This window comes from Arvicanthis niloticus, chromosome 27 (assembly GCF_011762505.2).
Source record: "Arvicanthis niloticus isolate mArvNil1 chromosome 27, mArvNil1.pat.X, whole genome shotgun sequence".
NCBI classification, from domain to species: domain Eukaryota; kingdom Metazoa; phylum Chordata; class Mammalia; order Rodentia; family Muridae; genus Arvicanthis; species Arvicanthis niloticus.
Genome location: NC_133435.1, coordinates 4572450 through 4591983, shown reverse-complemented (window position 1 = coordinate 4591983; position 19534 = coordinate 4572450). Strand labels below are relative to the sequence as shown.

At 44.7% G+C, this 19534-nt stretch overlaps 1 protein-coding gene across 8 annotated transcripts in view; it reads right to left on the bottom strand.

Annotated features, from left to right (window-relative positions):
* Amotl1 (angiomotin like 1) overlaps positions 1-19534 on the bottom strand; it is a 111174-nt gene that overhangs the window by 16442 nt on the left and 75198 nt on the right. For all 8 annotated transcript variants that reach the window (XM_076926046.1, XM_076926050.1, XM_076926049.1 and 5 more), the window contains 3 exons: positions 10949-11237; positions 9039-9183; positions 8161-8250 (listed from right to left, as the gene is read on the bottom strand). In XM_076926046.1, coding sequence (XP_076782161.1) covers positions 8161-8250; positions 9039-9183; positions 10949-11237 — 524 coding nt within the window. The remainder of the gene's footprint in view (positions 1-8160; positions 8251-9038; positions 9184-10948; positions 11238-19534) is intronic.

The window sequence follows — 19534 nt, the reverse complement described above, 5'->3', positions numbered from 1 at the left end:
GCCCATCCCAGTGTAGGCAGTGCCATCCTTGGGCAGGTGGTCCTGTGTTATAAGAAAGCAGAGGGAGCAAGCCAGGGGGAGCAAGCCAGTGAGCATCCTCCTCCTTGGTCTCTTGCTTCAGTTCCTACCTCTAGGTTCCTGCCCTGACTTCCTCTGTTCCCCTGGAGGCCAAATAAACATTTTTCCCCCAAGGTGCTATTGGTCATGGTGTTTATCACAGCAAGAGAAAGCAAATCAGAACAACTGATCAAAGGTAACTGACAGAAGCATGTACAGATTTCATATTTATAGAAAGGGGGCATGTAGCTCCAATGGCGGGTTCAGCAGACTCTCTAACATCACGCCTGCACGCTGTAGTGGGTGCATTCATTCAGCGAACATTTCTTCTCATGGGCAATCACTCATGAATGCAACCAAAAGTAGCTCTCAGGCACTGAGGACCAGCACCTTGAGCAGAGAAGCACCTGAAAGAGCATCTCACCAAAGGAGCAGAAAACATGGGTTTGATTGTGGGGCATGGTGAGGAAATGGCTGAGGCCGCACATCAGTCACCAGGAAGAGGCCAGCAGGCCACACAGGAATGGAGCACAGAAACGGAATGCACTTAGCACTGTGGGTAAGGAGATGAAGGGCAGGACCAAAGGTCTGTGCCTGAGGCCTGCTGCCAGCTGAGGCAGAATGAATCCCATGGTGCCTGGCATCTACTGGGATGTCCTTCTCACTTAACTGAGCTACTCTTGAAAATAGCAAGTTATGTCAGCAGGGCCAGCCTGGTCTGATTGCACACCTTTAACGAACGGTAGGTACAGTAAGGCTAGACCCTCCATCCCATCTGAGAAACAAACAGGATGGATTTCGCAGGACCATCCTGAGGGTTAAAACAACCATCGAAGATGCTCATTTTGTCATCCTGTGCTTAACAGACTTTTGGTTAATGAAAGTTAATAAATATTCCCAGAGACTCACCATGCCCCAGACACCAAGCCAAGAGCTTCACAACAGAGGCTCTTTCATCTTCCTGTCAGCCAGTTGACAAGCGAGGACACTGGAGCAAATAGTTTCAATATGGTGTCTGGCAGTGCCACACACACCCTTGCTCCAGGAAAGAGAAGCCAGGACTTTGAGCATGCTAGGCAAGCACCTGCTATATTAACTTTACCCATATCCCAGCCCTGCAGCTTCTGCCACTGCTTCCTCCCTTCCCCCTCCTCTCTTCTTTCTCTTTCTCACCATGGTGGGAAGTGAGGGTAGTAAACTATGATCTGCAGGTCAAGTCCAGCCCATGGCCTGTTCTATTTGTAAACAAGTTTTACTGGAGCATGGCTCCATCCGTTTGTTCAGGAATCATCTGTAGGTGCTTTGGGGCTCTCGCTGTCGAGCTAAGCATTTGTTGCTTCAAAGCCTGAGCTCTGTCCCACCCATCCTTCAACAGAAGCAGTGTGCTTGTCATGGCCTAGAACACAAGAGTTCACAGCAAATAGCATCTAACTACTAGTTTAAATGAAAAGTCATGGCCGCCATTTCACTGGGAACCGAGTAAATGTTTTACTAAGTGCCTCTAAGTGGCAGGTTCTGGAAACACAGGGGTATAATGGTGGAGATGGCAGATCAGACCTACGCTTTTACCGAGTGGACTAGGCAGTGGGAGACTGAGATGGTTATATAAGCCATTACTAATTTACACTTCTGATGCGTGTAGGCAGAGGGAGGATGGAGCACATGCCTGGAGTGTATACCAGGAAGAGCCAACTCCCTCAGAAGGCGTCCCTAAGAAATTGCCATCTCAGATGAGGCTTCCCTAAGGAGCTGCCGTTTGAGTTAGGCTGCAGGCTTCCTGTGTCTGCGAGGGCTCCCTGAGGCCACATGAAGCTGAAATAATGATCTGCTTCCTCCATCTGTCTAGCTTACTACAGAGGAAGGAATATGAACCCACACAAAGCAGCTCAATTTTCAACTCTATCACTGTTAATGCCAAGCAAAACAACAACTGTAAAACCATCAATGTGAAAATCATGCATGCTTCCTGGAGGCAGCTAGACATCCAAATGTGACTAGCAGCCTTCCTTGATCAGCTCTGTTCACAAGGGGTGGACGATCAGAGTTTGAATTGACTACCATTTATTTTTACACTTGGGGGAAGACTCCTTTGAATATCAACAGCCACCCTGCAGACACGCTCTTCTAGTTTCTGTAAAGGCTGACTGTCTCAGGGTTGCCTGCCAGTGTTAAACCAAGTGGATGAAGCCCTTGAATGGTCTAGCTTTAAAATACAACATGGACAAGCAAGCTTTGAAGGCATGCTTGGAGAATTTGCTCCCCTGAAAGCTGGCAAGGTGTGGAGACCCTTGTGCAGGTCTCACATATGACTTATTACATTCTAGGATAGCACACATGCCCAGCTAGTCAGGTGCCCTTTATCCAAAAATGCCACAAGGCATGGTCATTTAAAAAGTCAGTAAGATGAAATTTCAACCCTAGCTTCCACCATATCTAATAGTTTATTTTTAGCTTCCTAGACTGAAACAGACAGAAATTTGTGGTCATTAATTTTCATAAAGAAATGACAAAAAAAAAAAAAAAGTTCTAGGACTGGAGAGATGGCTCAGTGGTTAAGAGTCCTGACTGCTATTCCAGAGGTCCTGAGTTCAAGTCCCAGCTACATGTGGTGGCTCACAACCGTCAGTAATGAGATACGATGCCCTCCTCTGGTGTGTCTGAAGACAGCTACAGTGTACTCATATAAATACGATAAGTCTTAAAAAAAAAAGGTTCTAATGACTGAGAAGTTGTAACTAAGATTGATAGATATTCCCAGGCGATGTGCTTTTGTGGTAAGCAGCCTTTAGTGGGTGTGAGTCGAGAAACAGAGATGGATGGATATGGAGATAATAGATAGATAGATAGATAGATAGATAGATAGATAGATAGATAGATAGATAGACAGACAGACAGACAGATAGATAGATAGACGGATGGATGGATGGACAGATGGATGGATGGGCAGATGGATGGATGGATGGATGGATAGATGGACAGATGGATGAATGGATGAACAGATGGATGGATGGACAGATGGATGGATGGATGGATGGATGGATGGATAGATAGATGGACAGATGGACAGATGGATGAATGGATGAACAGATGGATAGACAGATGGATGGATGGATGGACAGACGGACGGACGGACGGATGGATGGAAAGTGGGGACCTCAATTAAGCTAAAGGACAAAGAAGGCTGTTCACATAACCGATAGCCTATAGTCTTACTCTTCAGTAACAATTTGCCTTTGACACTGTCATCTTACAGTCTGTAAAACTCTGGAAAAACAGAGAGAAAAACCATAAAGCAAAGTTCCGAATTCCTCTGGTGACAATCATTAGGGGACAGGAAGGGGTTTCCTCAAGATCCCCAAATTCCTGTGCACTGAACCTCCAGAGAAACAACAAGTTTCATGACTAAGCAGAGCCCAGCAGACCTGTGTAGCTCCCACCTTGGCCTTCAGAACTCAGTGACAACCATGAAGAGCAGAGTTCAGTTTTTAGTATTTGTGTGCGTGTGTCCATTTATGTCTGGATGTCCCGTCAGGCTTACACATTTTACATCATGGATGACACCAAGCAAAACGCACAAAGCTTCTTACTATATATCTCGTCTTATCCTCTTTCTGCATTAGCCATGGTGGTTGTCAGCCCTACACCCCAGCCCTTATTCTCAGCACTGCATCCATGTGCCATGACTAATGTTAGGCTGTCTTGCCTTTCTCTGAACCAACTGCTAGAGTCTCCAGGGACTCATTTGAAAAGGATGCTGCTCCTTGAATGGGTGACATTGAGGTTACAATGACTAGGGTTTGATGACCTTTGTTCTCTTTTGTTTTAATACTAGAGAATACTCGAATAACAGAACGTGGTAATAAGTAGGCAGAGATGTGGTAATCCATGCCTGTCGTTCTGTATCCATACCCTGAATGAAAGCCTGGTGGAGTGCACCTCCCATCCAGCCTTCTGCACATTTCTGCATCTTTCATTACAGCTGTTCACGAGGTTACAGATGCAAGGGATGACTCAACTTTAACTTGTCTGACCTCAACTTATACTTCCTGCATTTTATTAATAAGGGTGATCATCTGTCGTGGTTTGAACAGAAATTGAACACTTGGTTATGCTATTTGAGGACACTGGAGAACCTTCAGGAGATAGGACGTAAGTGGAGACAGTTGGTCACTCAAGGGTGGTACTCAAGGTTTGTATCCAAGTCTTCTTACTGTTTCCAGACTGTTTGAATGCAATCAGCCATTTTATGTTCTTGCCACCATGTCTTATGGACCATAATGAACTTTATTCCCTCAAACCTGGGTCAAAAATAAACCCCTCTTCTCACAAATTGTCTCTTGTCATGTATTTGGCCACCGTGATGATAAAAGTAAGTAATGCATTACCATCTAGGTGCTCTGGTCATACCCACACCATGCTGCCACTACCCAGTTGCCCACCAACCCCTACTTATTTATCACTTGCTTCTCTGGTCCTAGTCTCCATTACGGATGTCTTCTGTCTCAGTAGAAAACACTAAAATGCCCCTATATTAAAATGTCTTTTCTGTCTGGTTCAAGGTTAATCCCTCATTGATTTGTTATCTCCCCTGCCTACCTCATTGGCCTTCAAAGCATCACATGAACAGTGGACTCACACCCATCTTTGAAGAATGCACTGTTTAATAGTGTTTTAAACTTAGCTCTATGCTTAACGTATCATAAAACTAAAAAGCAAGTCAATATATCAGACCTGGAAGGCATTAAGTGCAGTTACTTGAAAAATCCATAGGTAACAAAAACCATAATCATCCAGGCAGTGGTGGCGCACGCCTTTAATCCCAGCACTGGGGAGGCAAAGGCAGGTGGATCTCTGAGTTCGAGACCAGCCTGGTCTACAGAGTGAGTTCCAGGACAGCCAGGGCTACACAGAGAAACTGTCTTGAAAAAAAAACAAAACAAAAAAGTGAACAAAACCCATAATCAATCATCAAAGGCTTCTCTGCTGAAGGTTGTGATACTACCTATAGTGAACTGAGCTATAGGTACCACAGTTGTCATTAGGAGCCATTCTATTGCACTGTTCTTTTAGCAGAATAATTGTGATAGGCCTCCCCTGGCGTCTGTTACCTGTCTAACCACAGGTCCTTGGCCTCACAATGTCTGGTATGCACTCCACCTTGTGCAGCCTTAGAGTGGTTGGTTGCTCTTACCACATTTATACCGTCATTGCTTCTGTGGACATTATCTCCACAGGCAGGTTGCTACTGTAGCTTGCAGGTTCACAGCTGGGTGAGACTGGGATTATTGTTACTTCAGTCACATGCTGTATTAGATATCTTGCTATTGTTGCCATAAAACACCGCAGCCAAGGCAACTTATAGAAGAAAAAGTTCATGATGATTCACGAGGGTGAAGGATACGCTGTGGTCAGAACTGTGGCAGCAGGAAACAGGTATGGCAGCAGGAAGAGCTGGCAGCTCACATCTCAAATTATGAAAGCTGAGAGAGCCAACTCAAAATGGCAAGGGCTTTCAACTCTCAAATGCTGCTTCTAGTGACACACTTCCTTCAACAAGGCCACATACGTTCTCCGTCTCCCATACACTGCCATTAGCTGAGGACCACTTTAAGTATTCAAACTCTTGAGACTGGGGGACAAGCCATTCAAGTCCACACACATGCATGATACCTCCCAGCACTGTGGATACTAGCAAGTACAAACACTGGGGGATATCTGCACTGCAACTGTGGCCCATGCTCATTTCCTCAGTATGGGTTTTACTAAGGAAAAGGTCCTATGTAAATATGGAATAACATCCTGAATGTAGCCATTTGCTCTTCCACCAGAAGGTCAAAAACATTTTGAATCCTGATAATGTTGAAGGACGAGGGGAGGTGTCCCGTGAAGACTTCATGTGGGAAGACTGGTTAGGGAGCATCGTTATCAGATCTGTCTGAAATGCTCTGCCTAGACTCAATTACTTAACACATCAACCTTGGGATACCTTTAAGCTGTTGAAAACTGCCTGTGGCCTTTGTCTATGCCTTTGAAAGATAGCAAAGCATGTTTGTGCAAAACAAACCAACCCCTATAAATCCAGGGGGCCCTCGATGTCTAACTGCTGACGTTTCAGCTTTGAGCCAGAGATGAAAGTCTTCAGGAATGTGAGCTCACCAAACCCTGTTATTCCAAGCTCAGCCTTGGCTGGGAGACCCAATGAGTCCTCATTAAACAACATGAACTACAATATGGACTTATACCCTGACAGAACACAGCCAGCATGTCTCCCCCTGCCCACGCACGGTCATCCAAAAGCAAGGTATCAATACCATCCATGTGAATAACACACAGGACTTGACTTTTGTCCTAGTTAGGGTTTCTATTGCTGAGATAAAACACCATGATGGAAAGTAACTTAAGAACAAAGGGTTTATGTGTCTTATACTTCCACACTGTAGCTCATCATTGAAGGAAGTCAGGACAGAAACTCAGATAGAGCAGGAACCTGGAGGCAGGAGCTGATGCAGAGGCCATGGGAAGCCTGCTTACTGGCTTGCTCCCTTCTGGTTTGTTCAGTCAGCTTTCTTATAGCACCAGGACCCCAGGCCAGGGGTAGTATCAAGTGCAATAGGCTGGGCCCTCCCCCATCAGTCAGTAATTAAGAAAATGTCTCACTGGTTTGCCTGTAGATCATATGGAGGTGTTTCCTCTACTGAGGCTTCCTCCCCTCCAATGATTCTAGCATGTGTCAAGTTGACATAAAACCAGTCAGCACACCTTTCCTATGTAAGCTCAGATGAGACAGCAAATACATGCTATCACTATCAACAGACACGTTCTGGAGCACACGGTAATCACCTGAGAGGCAAAGCATGGCTAGCACCAGCGACCCCTTGCCAAAGACAGAACTTAATTAAAGACAGGGCTCAAAACGGTGGAATCATGAGGCAGTTTGGGAGACAGAAAGGATGTTAAGCCAAACTACTGAAAAATCACAAAATTTAGTCAATTATTTCTTAGTCTGAAAACTTTAAGGGCTTTGATACACTAATATGTCAGAACACTGTTATAAGAATATGGACGACTACTTCTCAAACATGCTAACTTTCTGTTGTTGTTTCCGAATGTTTTTAAGCTGAAATGCACAGTGACTCATGATGTTGTTAGGAATTATGACATATACTGGAATACAATTTTCTAAACAGCTTTTTTAAAAAAATGACAGTTGGAGTTTTATAATTCTGGCTCATTTCATGCAGTGAGTTTGCAGAAATTCAAACTTTGGCTACTAGGTTTTCAAAACCCATCTGATGCTATCATTTACCTATGGCAAAAATTACTAGAAGAATATTTTCCCTATAAGTCTGAAGGCTTACAAAGACGCTGCCCCTACGCCTGGATGAAGTGGGCTCAGAGGCTCCTGGGACACCAAGCATGGAGATGCACAGTTTGATAACTCCCATGGAATGTATGTGGGAAAGCAGCACCAGGGTAGCACTCCAACCTACCCAGAGCACCAAATGCCACCACCAAGTATCCTGTCCTTTCCTGGAGAGAAGGGCTGTGACTGACTTGAAATAATGAGTCCACACTTGTTTCCTGAGGGGTTAATGAATAAATAGCAAGAAGCTGTAGGACAGTTTCATTGGGTTAAGAAATGTCTTAAGCATTTTCAGAAAGAAATAACGAAGGAAGGAAACCATCCCTGAATGTGGGCTAGGGACACAAACACAACGAAAAGAGAAAAAGGAGAAAGCAAGCCGAGCCAGAACTCTCTTCTCTGTTTCCTGATCTACCCGCATATCAACAGGCAGTCCTGCATGCCCACTGCCATACCCTTTCCTATCTTAATGGACCTTATTCTCAAACCTCCTCCCATAAGATGCTTTTTTTCAAGTATTTTGTTTCAACCACAAGAGGAGCTAATGCATAGACTCAGCATTCCTGAGATGAGGTCTGACAGTTCAGCTTTGCCCCTGACTGACTGAGGAAACTGTCAGTCACAGGTTAAATTAACTCACGAAAAGGAAACAACACAAAACTTACTAGAAGCTCGTATGAGCCTTGCTTCAGGCTCCTATATTTTAAAGATAACAGCTTTTGGGACAGACACACACTTACTCTGGGACACATAATGGCTCTCTGCAGCTTTGTCTTCATGCCCATCGTATTCCCTGCTGGACAGCTGCCTGTTGGCTGTCTCCAGTCGATCTACAATCAAAGGAGAAATAAGCCCAAGTCGTCACACAACAGAGAAATACAGACAATGCCAAGAGCTGTGTACGATGAGAGGGGTGGTCAGGTAGGAACTCAAGATGAGCAGTTTGGGGGCAGGAACAATACTGTACTCTCCAAGCTATCATAAGAAAAACCTTGGGGGGTGGGGGCTGGGAAAAGATGGCTCAGCCGGTAAAGTTCATTCTGAACAAGCATAATGACTTGAGTTTGATCCTAGCAGTCATATGAGAGCTGCATACAGTGGCTTGCATCTATAATCCCAGCTCTGGGAAGTGGAGACAGGAAGATCCCCAGGGCTTCTGCTTGATGGCCAGTCAGCCTAGTTGTATGAGCCAGCTCCAGGTTCATCAAGAGATCAGTCTCAAAAATTAAAGTGAGGCTGCCTAGATTTAAAAAAAAAAAAAAAAAAAAAAAAAAGGCTCACCATGAAGGCCAGGCTGCCTGGGATCAATTCCTAGACCCACAGACAAGCCATATGCAGTGGATTGCATCTGTAACCCAAGTCCTCTTTTAGAGAGACAGGAAAATTACTTACAAGTTCATAAGACAGCTAGCCTAGAGCAGTAAGTATAGGAGAAATAATGAGACCCCGGCTCAAACAGGAAGAGAAAACCAACTCTCAAAAGTCATCCTCTGAAGTAAACACACACACACACACACACACACACACACACACACACACACGTAACAAAATGAAAAATAAGGCAGGGAATGGCCAAGGAAGACACCTGACGTTGATGGCATAAAAGAACAAGACATACCTCGGAGATCTCTGTTGAAGTCATGGAGTCTCCTAATCTCTCCTTCAAGCTTGTTTCTCATTGCCTTGTCCAGAGACTCACGCTTGGTGGTGGACTTGACCAGGCTTTCATAGGCCTCTGAGATACTCTGCAACTCTTTTTCAAACTATAAGAAAGACCTAGCATTAAAATGGCATTTGTGACAGGGCCTCTGTGATGCTGTCTGCCCAATACCCTGAGTATGAAGCTGCATCTTCATGGATGTCTTTCTGTGCCTCAGCCTTCACATATACTCCACCTTCCTCCTCCTCCTGCCCTGTAAGAGCTGTAGTGACACTGTCAGAACAGTCTCTTAAGTCTGGTCATGCTGTCTAACATCACACTGTAAAAGTCTCTCACTGCCAACAGGAGGAAGGGATAAATCTAAGCATAGCTGAAATATTCCTTTTAAAAGATTTTTATTTACTTACTTGCTTATTATTTACATATCTCTCTATGGGAGCTCACACACATGTACACACACACCATATGTGTGTCAGTAACCAAGGAGTCAAGTAGAGGGTGTTGAATCCCCCCCAGAGTTACAGGCAGATGGCCAACCACCCAATATTGGTACTGGGAACTCAGTTCGTCTGTAGAAGCACTCGTAACCATTAAGCCATCTCTCCCATCCCCTAAATATCTTATTTTTGTCCCACCATTTATAATGATTAATGAAGTTCCAATTTCATATGGGAAGATATTAAGATTGGGGAGAATTCAAGCTTTCCAACCAAAACTCAGACTTCCAGACTTTAAGCACAGCATTCTTTCCAGAGAACCTGCTTCTGTCTCCATGCCGGGCTCGGCTTCATTACTGAATGCTGTCTGTCAAATAGCTCTACAGAGAACTAATGCACTTCAACCTAAGTGAAAAGCTACCCAGCAGAAAACCTCTTCGTAGAAAGGAATTGCAAGAAACTGGAGTGAAGCTGCAGATGTGAGTCTATTTGCTCATATTTTACCAAACCAAGAATACTAATGGGGGAGCCTTTAGCCTACTGTGAAGACAGATCAGCAAGCAGCTGTAACTGCCATAATAACAGCCTAGTATAGCAGTGTTTCCAAGTCAACATCTACAACTCCTAGCACAGTGTTGTCAGCACAGCGCAGACTGGATGAGACGACAGGCAAGATATGGGACCACCTAGATGCCCATCCAATAGACCGACAGGTAAAAAAAAAAATGTGATTTAATACTCGATACATAAATAGATATAGGTGAGAGCATGCTATAGAGTAAAAGGACCATAAGCAAAGTCATACATCATGACATACATGACATAACATATTATTGTGTTAGGCTAAAGCTTGTTATTTTGTAAGCTGACAAAAAAAAAAAAAAGAAAAAGAAAAAAAAGAAAGAAAGAAAGAAAGAAAGAAAGAAAGAAAGACTGAAAGCTTATGGCAAGTGACTGCTTATGGCAGGACCTTAAGCCATGGCCAAGAGGCACTTGTGCCTTCACCCTGGTCACCAGAAGGCTAGAGCCTTGTTTTCAGTCCTTCCCTGGAGCAGACAGGCCCTCTATGCAGGGTGGAGCTGAGAGACCAGGTTCCTTTGGTACCATGTGATTTTTCCCTTAGGCCTCCTCATACAGCAGTTGTTTCTCCCTTTGTCCCCGCTCCTCAACAAGGCCTTTCTGTTTCTTCCAGAGTGGCTGGTGTGCCCTGAATGGTGTTCATAGAATGGCTGCCAAGGATCCTCCTTCCTTTGATTTGCACTTAAAACAGGAAGTGCCCACACAGGCCGTCAGACTTATAAGATCTCTATGATACATCCTTGTGGCTCAGAAATGAAACCCGAGCACCTCATGGTCTCTCGCCAAATGAGGCCCCATTATTTACCTCTCTCTTTCCCAGGATCCACCGAATTACCTTAGCGTGTCACGTACCTTGTGGAGCTTGTCAGCATTGTCATAGCAGCCCTGAAGCTCCTGGTGAAGGACACGGTTCTCTTCTGTGAGGATCTCCACCATTTGCTGGGCTCGCTCCACCATCGCAAAGGCATCAGGTCCAAGTGGCTGGCTGGGAGAGGCCGGTGGGGGCTGTGGAGCCGCCAGGCTCATGGGAAGTGGAAGAGGCAGGGAGACGGAGTGCAGAGGACCACTGATGGAGGAAGTCTGAGAGGACATGGGGCTATGCTGCTGCACCGTGGATGGAAAAGGCAGCTGGCAGGGGCGGCTGCGAGGGAAGAGAGGACCAGTCATTAGACTCTAGAGGAAGTATGGGAGAAGAAGGAAGGCCACCACCACAGGCATCACCACCACAGGCATCATCAGTGGCTTCCCTCAGTAGGGGTCGGCCCTCACACTCAGCTAAGCGGCAGGTTTAGGCTCAGAGGTATTTATAACATTCCTCTCACTGGGAAGACAGTGGACAAGGCAGAGCAGGTCTCTGCTCTCTAGAAGAGACAAGCAAGTCATGTTAAAATCAGACAAAGCTAGGAGTGGAGTTTTATTCTCCAAAGAACAGAATTTTGGAGAAGCTATTTCTGTGTAAGAGGTCGGAACATGAGTCTCTTAAAAGTGTGGAAGGCAGTCAAGAAAGAACCAGGGATTTAGATGGAAGGGTAAAATCAGTGAAAGATGTACTTCGGACAGAACTGGCCAGTGCAGAAGACCTATGGCAGGAAGCATCACCAACTGGAAGAAAGCACGCCCATCCAAAGCGGGCAGCAGTGCTAGACAAGGGTGGTAGAGTCTGTGCAAGCTGCAGCCACACTGGGTGAGGCACACAGGGGCCAGTGAGGGCTGCCTTGCTAGGAGTGATGTGCCGAGAAGTCAGTGTACAAGGCAGAGCCCAGGAGAGGTCTGGGTATGGTCTGGGAGAAACTATTTTGTGTATATGAAGAATGAGGTACAAACAAAAACGGGGGTTAGATAAAATATTATTTCTAGATGTGGGGCTTAGCAAGAAATGGGTAAGGGCACCACTTGATCAAAGGGGAAGATGTGAGCAGAGGATGGATCTGTGTTTTGATCTGTTGGTTCTGAGGTCTGAACTTCCAGACTTCAAATCTAGCATGGTGATAAAACATTCAACAGTGTACTTCAGCAGCTCAGTACCTGGTGCTGGACTTCAGTTCAGAATCATGAACTTCCACCTCCAAGTCTTCACTCTCCCTCCCCCCAGATTCCTCACTATGCTGCCATGTTTTCTTTCAAACTAAACCAAGGGCTCCTCACAGGAACCTGCACAGGTGCAGGAAACAAATGGCATTTACAAACCTTGATGTTGGGTTCTCCCATCCCTGCTGTCTCTCTACAAGGCTTAACCTTCTTAGTAATCTCTACTTCCAGGTCTTAGAACTGGAGGAGGAGGTGATGAGACTCGACTGTTAGACAGCTCTGTGTGCTGTCACAGGCCTGTACTCCCAGCACTAGGGAGGCAGAGGCAGGAAGATGACCGCAAGTTCAAGGAGAGCCTGGGCTACATATGATCAGTTACAGGATAGCCTGGGCTAAAGAGTAAGACCCTGTCTCACAAAACATAAATAAAAAAAAAATTAAATCTGGCATGCGTCCAAAACTGTCTAGCATTGTTGTCAAAGGGTGAGCCTTTCACACCCTTTTGATGCCAAATGCCAAACTTGTGGCATTTCACAGCCAAAGATCACAGCACTACCCCAATTTTCCACCAGGAGATTATTGAGACCTACATATGTCCTTTTGAGTACATATTCTTTAGATGCTGGTGACTGTCATGGCCTCCACTCCATAAGCATATCTTACAGCTACAATGCCTCTGAATGCCAGTGCCTTGTAACTACGTGTCAAACGCTACAAGTTCAAGGATCTTCTTAAAGATCTTAGCCTTCCTAGAAATGCCCATGGACTGATCCTGGCATATCACACCACAGTGAATGACCTCAGGTCTTGTTTACTAACATCAGAATTTCCCACCCAGCCCCAGGAGATGCTCCAAGGTGAATCTCCTTCCATCTTGAGTTTGTGAGTTCCTTCTCCATGCCATGCTAATCTAGCTGGGTCTAAGCTTCCTTTCCTGGTCAAGGTAAAAAAAAAAATCTTGGAGCACCATATAGTTCTTCATTCCATATGTGATATTCCCCTTCTTCCTCCACTCAGAAAGAAACATCAGCAGGAGCCTGAAGCATCTTCTTCCCTCTCTGTGAATGCTATAAAACCATTTAGCCTCTCTTCAGACAAAAACGTTTGATACATCTGTGCCCATTCCACATGCCCATCCTGTACAAGAGGGTGCAACCCCATCATAAGAATGGACAGACCGTGCGTTCTGTTCACACTGCTTCCCTAGGTCATGAGGACTCCTGTCAGGCATGGACCCCAAACAACTGACTTATTATTGCTCATGGCTACCTACAGGCCAGTGAATCCTGTACTGCATTTTACATAGGAACATGGTATTATGTTATAGAAAGAGCCCAATACCACACTTGCAACACTGGCTTCAAAGAAGGAACATCAGTTCCTTCATACCTCCGGTGTACCTCTTTACAAGGCAAGAGGCTCTTCTTGGAGCCAAGGGTGGACAGCTCTGCTCTTGGTTGGACTGGAGGTAAGGGTGGGGTTTCTGTCTTCCAGATTTACTTAAATCTAGGTTTTAATCCACTTACTGAACACCACCTCCCTCAGTCCCTTCTTCCTGATAACAGGAAACTCAAGGGGAAAGACAGAAATCAGATGATCACATCCTGACACCTACCTAATTCCTTCAAAGGCTATAAGGATGCAGGGAAAAAACATGTTCTTAAAACAAGAAGTGAGCTGATTCTGCACTGGGGGTCTTCTACCAATCAGCAAAGCAGCTCTGCCCTTGCTGTTCACTCAGGAGAACTTTCTAGAGAAGAATGCCTGTACTAGGATGGATGATAGTTAGGCAGGAGAGAAAACCTCTGCTCCTGAGGTCCACTACTCAGGCAGCCAGGGCTTCAGACTCCTAGAGCTGGACCAGGCAGGCCTGGGCTTAGTGAAAGGAACACCAGGGAGAACAGGTAGACACATGGGCAAGCATTCCAGTGCTGAGGAACAGCCTTCCTTCAGCTGAGACAACGTAACGGGCTACCACCAGAATAAACACTTCTAGTTATGGGGACCAAAGAGAGAAAGAGGCCATGGAAGTCAATATTAATAGATGGATATGACTCTATGACTCTAGGCTGTGATTGACAACCTTGAGCTAGTTTCCCCTGCTAGACCATGGTAGAGCATCCAGCCTGGCACTTACCCTTGGATGGTGCCAGCTGTGCCCTCTCTCTCTGTAACCGGGCATGAATCATTCATGAGAAGCTCTCAAAGCCTTACTTATGGCTAATATCTACTAAGTACTTCCTACATCCAGCTACTGAGGTTAGCCTATGTTACAGGCATTGATATGACCTTTGTAATATAGGTATCAGGCAGGTGAGATGGCTCAGTGGGTACAGGCGCCCCACCACCAAGGCTGAAGACCTGGGTATGTTCTACATGGTAGAAGCAGACAATCAACTCCCACAAGCTGACTTCTGCTCCTCACATATACACCATGACATATGTGTCACTGCGCACATGTGTGTGACATACCCCTACATACCCCTACACACACACACACACACACACACACACACACACACACACACACTACATATCACTATTTGTCTATTTAGAGTAAAAACAAGAGCACAGAAGGCAACCTCCAAAATACAAGAGATGGAACATCCAAAAGAGTTGGATGTATGGCTTTGTAGAGAGAGTATCCACCCCACATTCTCCAAGGGGCTACACTGTCTGCCGGGTAGACACTTTCTCACTTTACCAAGCGGCCGCAAGGGTAAAAGCAGGCACGGCTGGCCTAGTCCCAAAAGAATACATGCTTAGAAGGTCAGGCAGGTCCAGCTTCTTAAATGACCAAGAGAGCCTTAAAATACCCCAAGTGTTAACTGCTTCCATCTAACAGACGGGTTTTCCTTAACACATCTGAATAAGAATTGAAATTAAAAACCTCTCATCACCGAAGCCATGATCAATCAGGTAAGAAACAGGAGCTGCATGATCTAGAGAGTGATGTCCTGAGAAATGCTGGAGCAGACGGCTCTGTCAGTGATGGCCTGGGTCATTTTCCCAGGCCTAGAACCTAACTCTCCCCTCTGAGCTTCCAACGTCGTCTTAATCACCCGACAACCTGACACTGTGCTTTATGCTATCTCTGCTCTCCAATTTACACTTTACTATTCCTTAATATCCCATGCCTTTTCTTCTAGCTAATAATTAGTGCGCAGCTTTTCAAGGATAGAAGCTTGTGACTCATAGTGACTTGAGACTCATCATTTCTGTTAACTGATTTAATCCCCAACTCTGAGACCAAGTTGGTTCTATTTGCTTGATTGCTCTTCAAAGAAGAGACAATTCTTTGACAGTATGTGATGAAGGAGATACCCCCTGCCAATCAGACTGACTTAGACTATGAAATCATGGTAACATAGTAACATAGTAATCATGGTCACAGTGACTCTACCCTTCTGTTTGGGGAGGGCACAAAGCTGGACTAAAGGTGTTACTCAGTTTGGGAAAATAGGCTGTTAGTAACATTTGTTCCTCTCAACATACACCAGTCTTTAATCATATTTAAATACGTTTTTTACATTCTACCTGCAAATAGGTGTGTCATGAGTAACATTGATTCACCAACCTGGGCATCCACTCTTCCCATTTCATAAGTATGCAAACTAAGCTCCCAGGATTTGCAGGACAAACCAGAGATCTGACATTCTGTACAAAGTTACAAACACTGCCCACCACACCAGAGCCCCTCAGTCAGCACCACAGAATGCAGGCAAAGAGCCTGAACAGCTCAGGGTGCCACAGACACATTAGGAACCCCGTTACCCTCAGATCTCACTCTTGTGTGTCCATCCAAAACAGAAACAGAGGCTGCCAAGCACTTACATGTACTCTGGGTAGAGACATCAGAGTGTAAAGTTGAAATGAGAAAGAAAACATCTGGATGGTTTTTATCTTAAGTACTTGCAGAAAGATACTATTTTCAATACCTGGATTGACTAAAGAGGGTGAAAATTATGCTGTATGGACTTTGGGCGCATGTCTAAGTGCTGTGTACCTATTGTCAGTGAGGGCGTGTGCGTGCAGACTTGTGTGCATGTGTGTAGAGGCCATACACATGCCAGGTGTCCTTTCTGAATCACCCTCTGTCTTCATTTCTTGAGACAGTCTTCCAATGAACCTGAAATACAGATTCAGCACAGCTAGCTGGCTGCTTCAAGAATCCTCCTGCCTCATCCACCCAGAGCTAGGGTTACAGCTAGGCCCTATCATGTCAAGTTCTAGTGATCCAAACTCAGATTTTCAAGTTGTACAGTAAAGCATATTACTGGGTGACCCCCTTAACACAAAAATGTCTCTTAAATGTTTTAGGCGAATCTATTTTAGCAAATAGACATCTAAATAAATTTCATATGTATCTTTCAGTATTTTAAAAGGGCCCTGGAAAGGTGGTTCAGTGTTTAAGATCAGATTCTGCTCTTGCAGAGGACCAAAGTTTGGTTTCCAGCACCCACACTGCACCCACACTGCACCCACACTGCACCCACACTGCACCCACACTGCACCCACACTGCACCCACACTGCACCCACACTGCACCCACACTGCACCCACACTGGGTGTCTCATATCTGTCTGTAACTCCAGTTCCAGGGGATCTAGTCTCTGTGGGACACACACACACACACACACACACACACACACAGAGAGACAGAGAGACAGAGAGACAGAGAGACAGAGAGACAGAGATGGACAGACACAGAGACAGAGATACCACATACTACAAACCACACATTCACACACACTATACACAGACACACATACACAGACACACACCACACAGACACAACAATACAGACATGCGCACATATACACCACACACACACACATACATACACACAGAGAGACACATACACACACCACACACATAATAGTAAAAATAGAAAGGTGTTAAAAATAATTGTCAAAATGCAAAAACCAAAACAATAATTATTGTCCAAAGCAGGATGTACAAAGGGATTGACCGGCCTCTAAATTACAAATCCCAGCTTCTCAAAATTAGTTCAATTAAACTAGTTCTTAACCATGAAAAGAAATCAGATGAATACTCTATAAAGTTTAGCTATTCCAGTATGTTATGTTGCAAACTAATAAGTTGAAATTAATAGAGTTTTAAATTAAAAAAAAAGTTATGAAAGGAACTGCTGGAAAGTTTTACATTACACACATGCCCATACAGTACTTACATTCTGTTCTCGTTTAGTTTTTTTGTGTTTTGTTTTGTGAGACAGAGTTTCACTATGGAACCCTGGCTGTCATGGAACTCACTTGGTAGACCAGGTTAGCCCTGAACTCAAAAGAGATATCTGCCTGTCTCTGCTTCCCAAATGCTGGGATTAAAGCAGTGCACCACCACCACCCAGCTTCTATTACATTTTTATTGATTATGTATATGTGCCTACGTATGTATGTGTGCATAGGCATGCATGGACATGTATGTCCATCACGGCACATGTACAGAAGTCAGAAGATACAATTCAAGTCAATAGGCTTTGTGGGCAATTCCAGAATTCAGTGGTATTAGAGAACTTATGTAAACACACAGCTGTCCCCACGTGGCCCCAGACCACACACAGGCAGAGTGGGAACTGCAGGCTACATTCTGTACACTAGGCTCTATATGTATCTACAGGTCAGTCATTACAAAACATGGTGTATCTCATTGACAAACACGTGGTGAAAGACGACAGGAAATAAAGATCAGTGTGTAAACAGATGAAGGATGTGATTAAATAATTTACAAAAGAGAAAGTTAAAACACCAAATATTCATTCTCCAACGTAAACATGAACAGAAATAAAAAATTGAAACAAGTTCTGAGTAAATCTGTGAATAAGTCAGTGCAACAAGCCTTTATGCAATGTGTTTTTAATTTTTCATGAGTAATCTTGGCACTCTACTTGGGTTTAATTTATTATGAAAGAGAATCATACTATATATGGCCCAAGCTGGCCTTGAGCCATTGAAGATACTAAAGGTGACCATCTCCAGCTAGGGAAACTATGGCTGTTTGTTTGTTTCCTTCTTTCTTTCTTTTTGTTTTGCTATTTTTTATAGGATATATATAGCTTAAAAAAAAATTCATATTACAGTTCTTCCTCATTGTCAACTTGACTGGATTTGGAGTCACCTAGGAGACAGGCCATTGTGTGTGTGTGTCTATGAGGACGTTTCCAGAGTGGTTTAATTAACAAGAGACCCATGCTGAATGCAGGCTGCACTGTCTAGACCCCAGACTGAATAAAAGGAATAAAAGGTACAACCAAACACCCATGTTCATCTCTCTCTGCTTCCTCACGGCACTCGTGACCACGCACACGTGACCACGCACACGCTGGAAGCCACACCTCCCCCACCATGATGTCTCCTTCTTAAACCAGGAGCAGAAAATAAACCCGTCCTTCCCTAAGTTTTTCTTCTCAGTTATCTGGTCAGGGTGAGGAGAAAATAACTAAAAAAGAGAAAGTCATTCTTTTAAACTGTGTGCCTTGTGACACAGTATTTTCTTAAAACTTTCCGATCCTTAAAGCAACGGTGTTTTAAAGGAGTGTTTAATACATGCTGTATTTGAAAAGGAAGCTGGAGAAAGTCAGTATTTTCTTTCTTTGGGGGATAAACTAGAAGGATAAACATACATACACACAAATGTAATTGCTACAGTAAACATGTTATAATTATGTAAGGAAATAACACTGTTGGTTGTAGGAAAAACACAGACTGGGGAAGGGGGCGTGACACAAGCCCTAGTCCCAGCTACTTAAGGCAGGACTGCTTGAGCCTAGTCGATCAAGGCCAAGCTAGGCAACAGGACAAGAACTCTCTCAAAAATACACTAAATAAACAGACAGGAAAGGAAACTGAGGCTCTGCAAACTGAAGAAGCAGAAGTCTCCACCTGTTGGTCCTGCAAACAACCATGGGTCTCATAAATGCTCAAGTTAAAACACGACTCTCGACTCTCGTGTTAACTGAATTCAGAATCCCTGCTATGTGGGTGGGTCTCACGGCCTATCTGTTTAAAGAAGTTGCCCTGCTATGCATTGCAGCTGGGGCTGTGTCAGGTTTCCTGGGAAAGTGACCTGAACTTGACCCGAGCTCTTTAAAATTCCCACACCACAGAGTTATTTCTCAGGACACACGAGGCAGGACACTTAACGTATTGCCTAAATGCTGTGGGCTGTGGGCATTACTGAAATCTCTCTCTTCTTCTCCCCCTCCCTCCCTCCCTCCCTCCCTTTCCTCTCCCCTCCTCTTTTGCTCTCTTCTCTCCCTCCCTCTCTCTCCTCTCACCTCTCCTCTCCCTTCCTCTCCCTTCCTCTCCTCTCTCCCCCCTCTCTTTTCTTCTCTCTCTCTCTCTCTCTCTCTCTCTCTCTCTCTCTCTCTCTCTCTCTCAGAAGGGTCTAA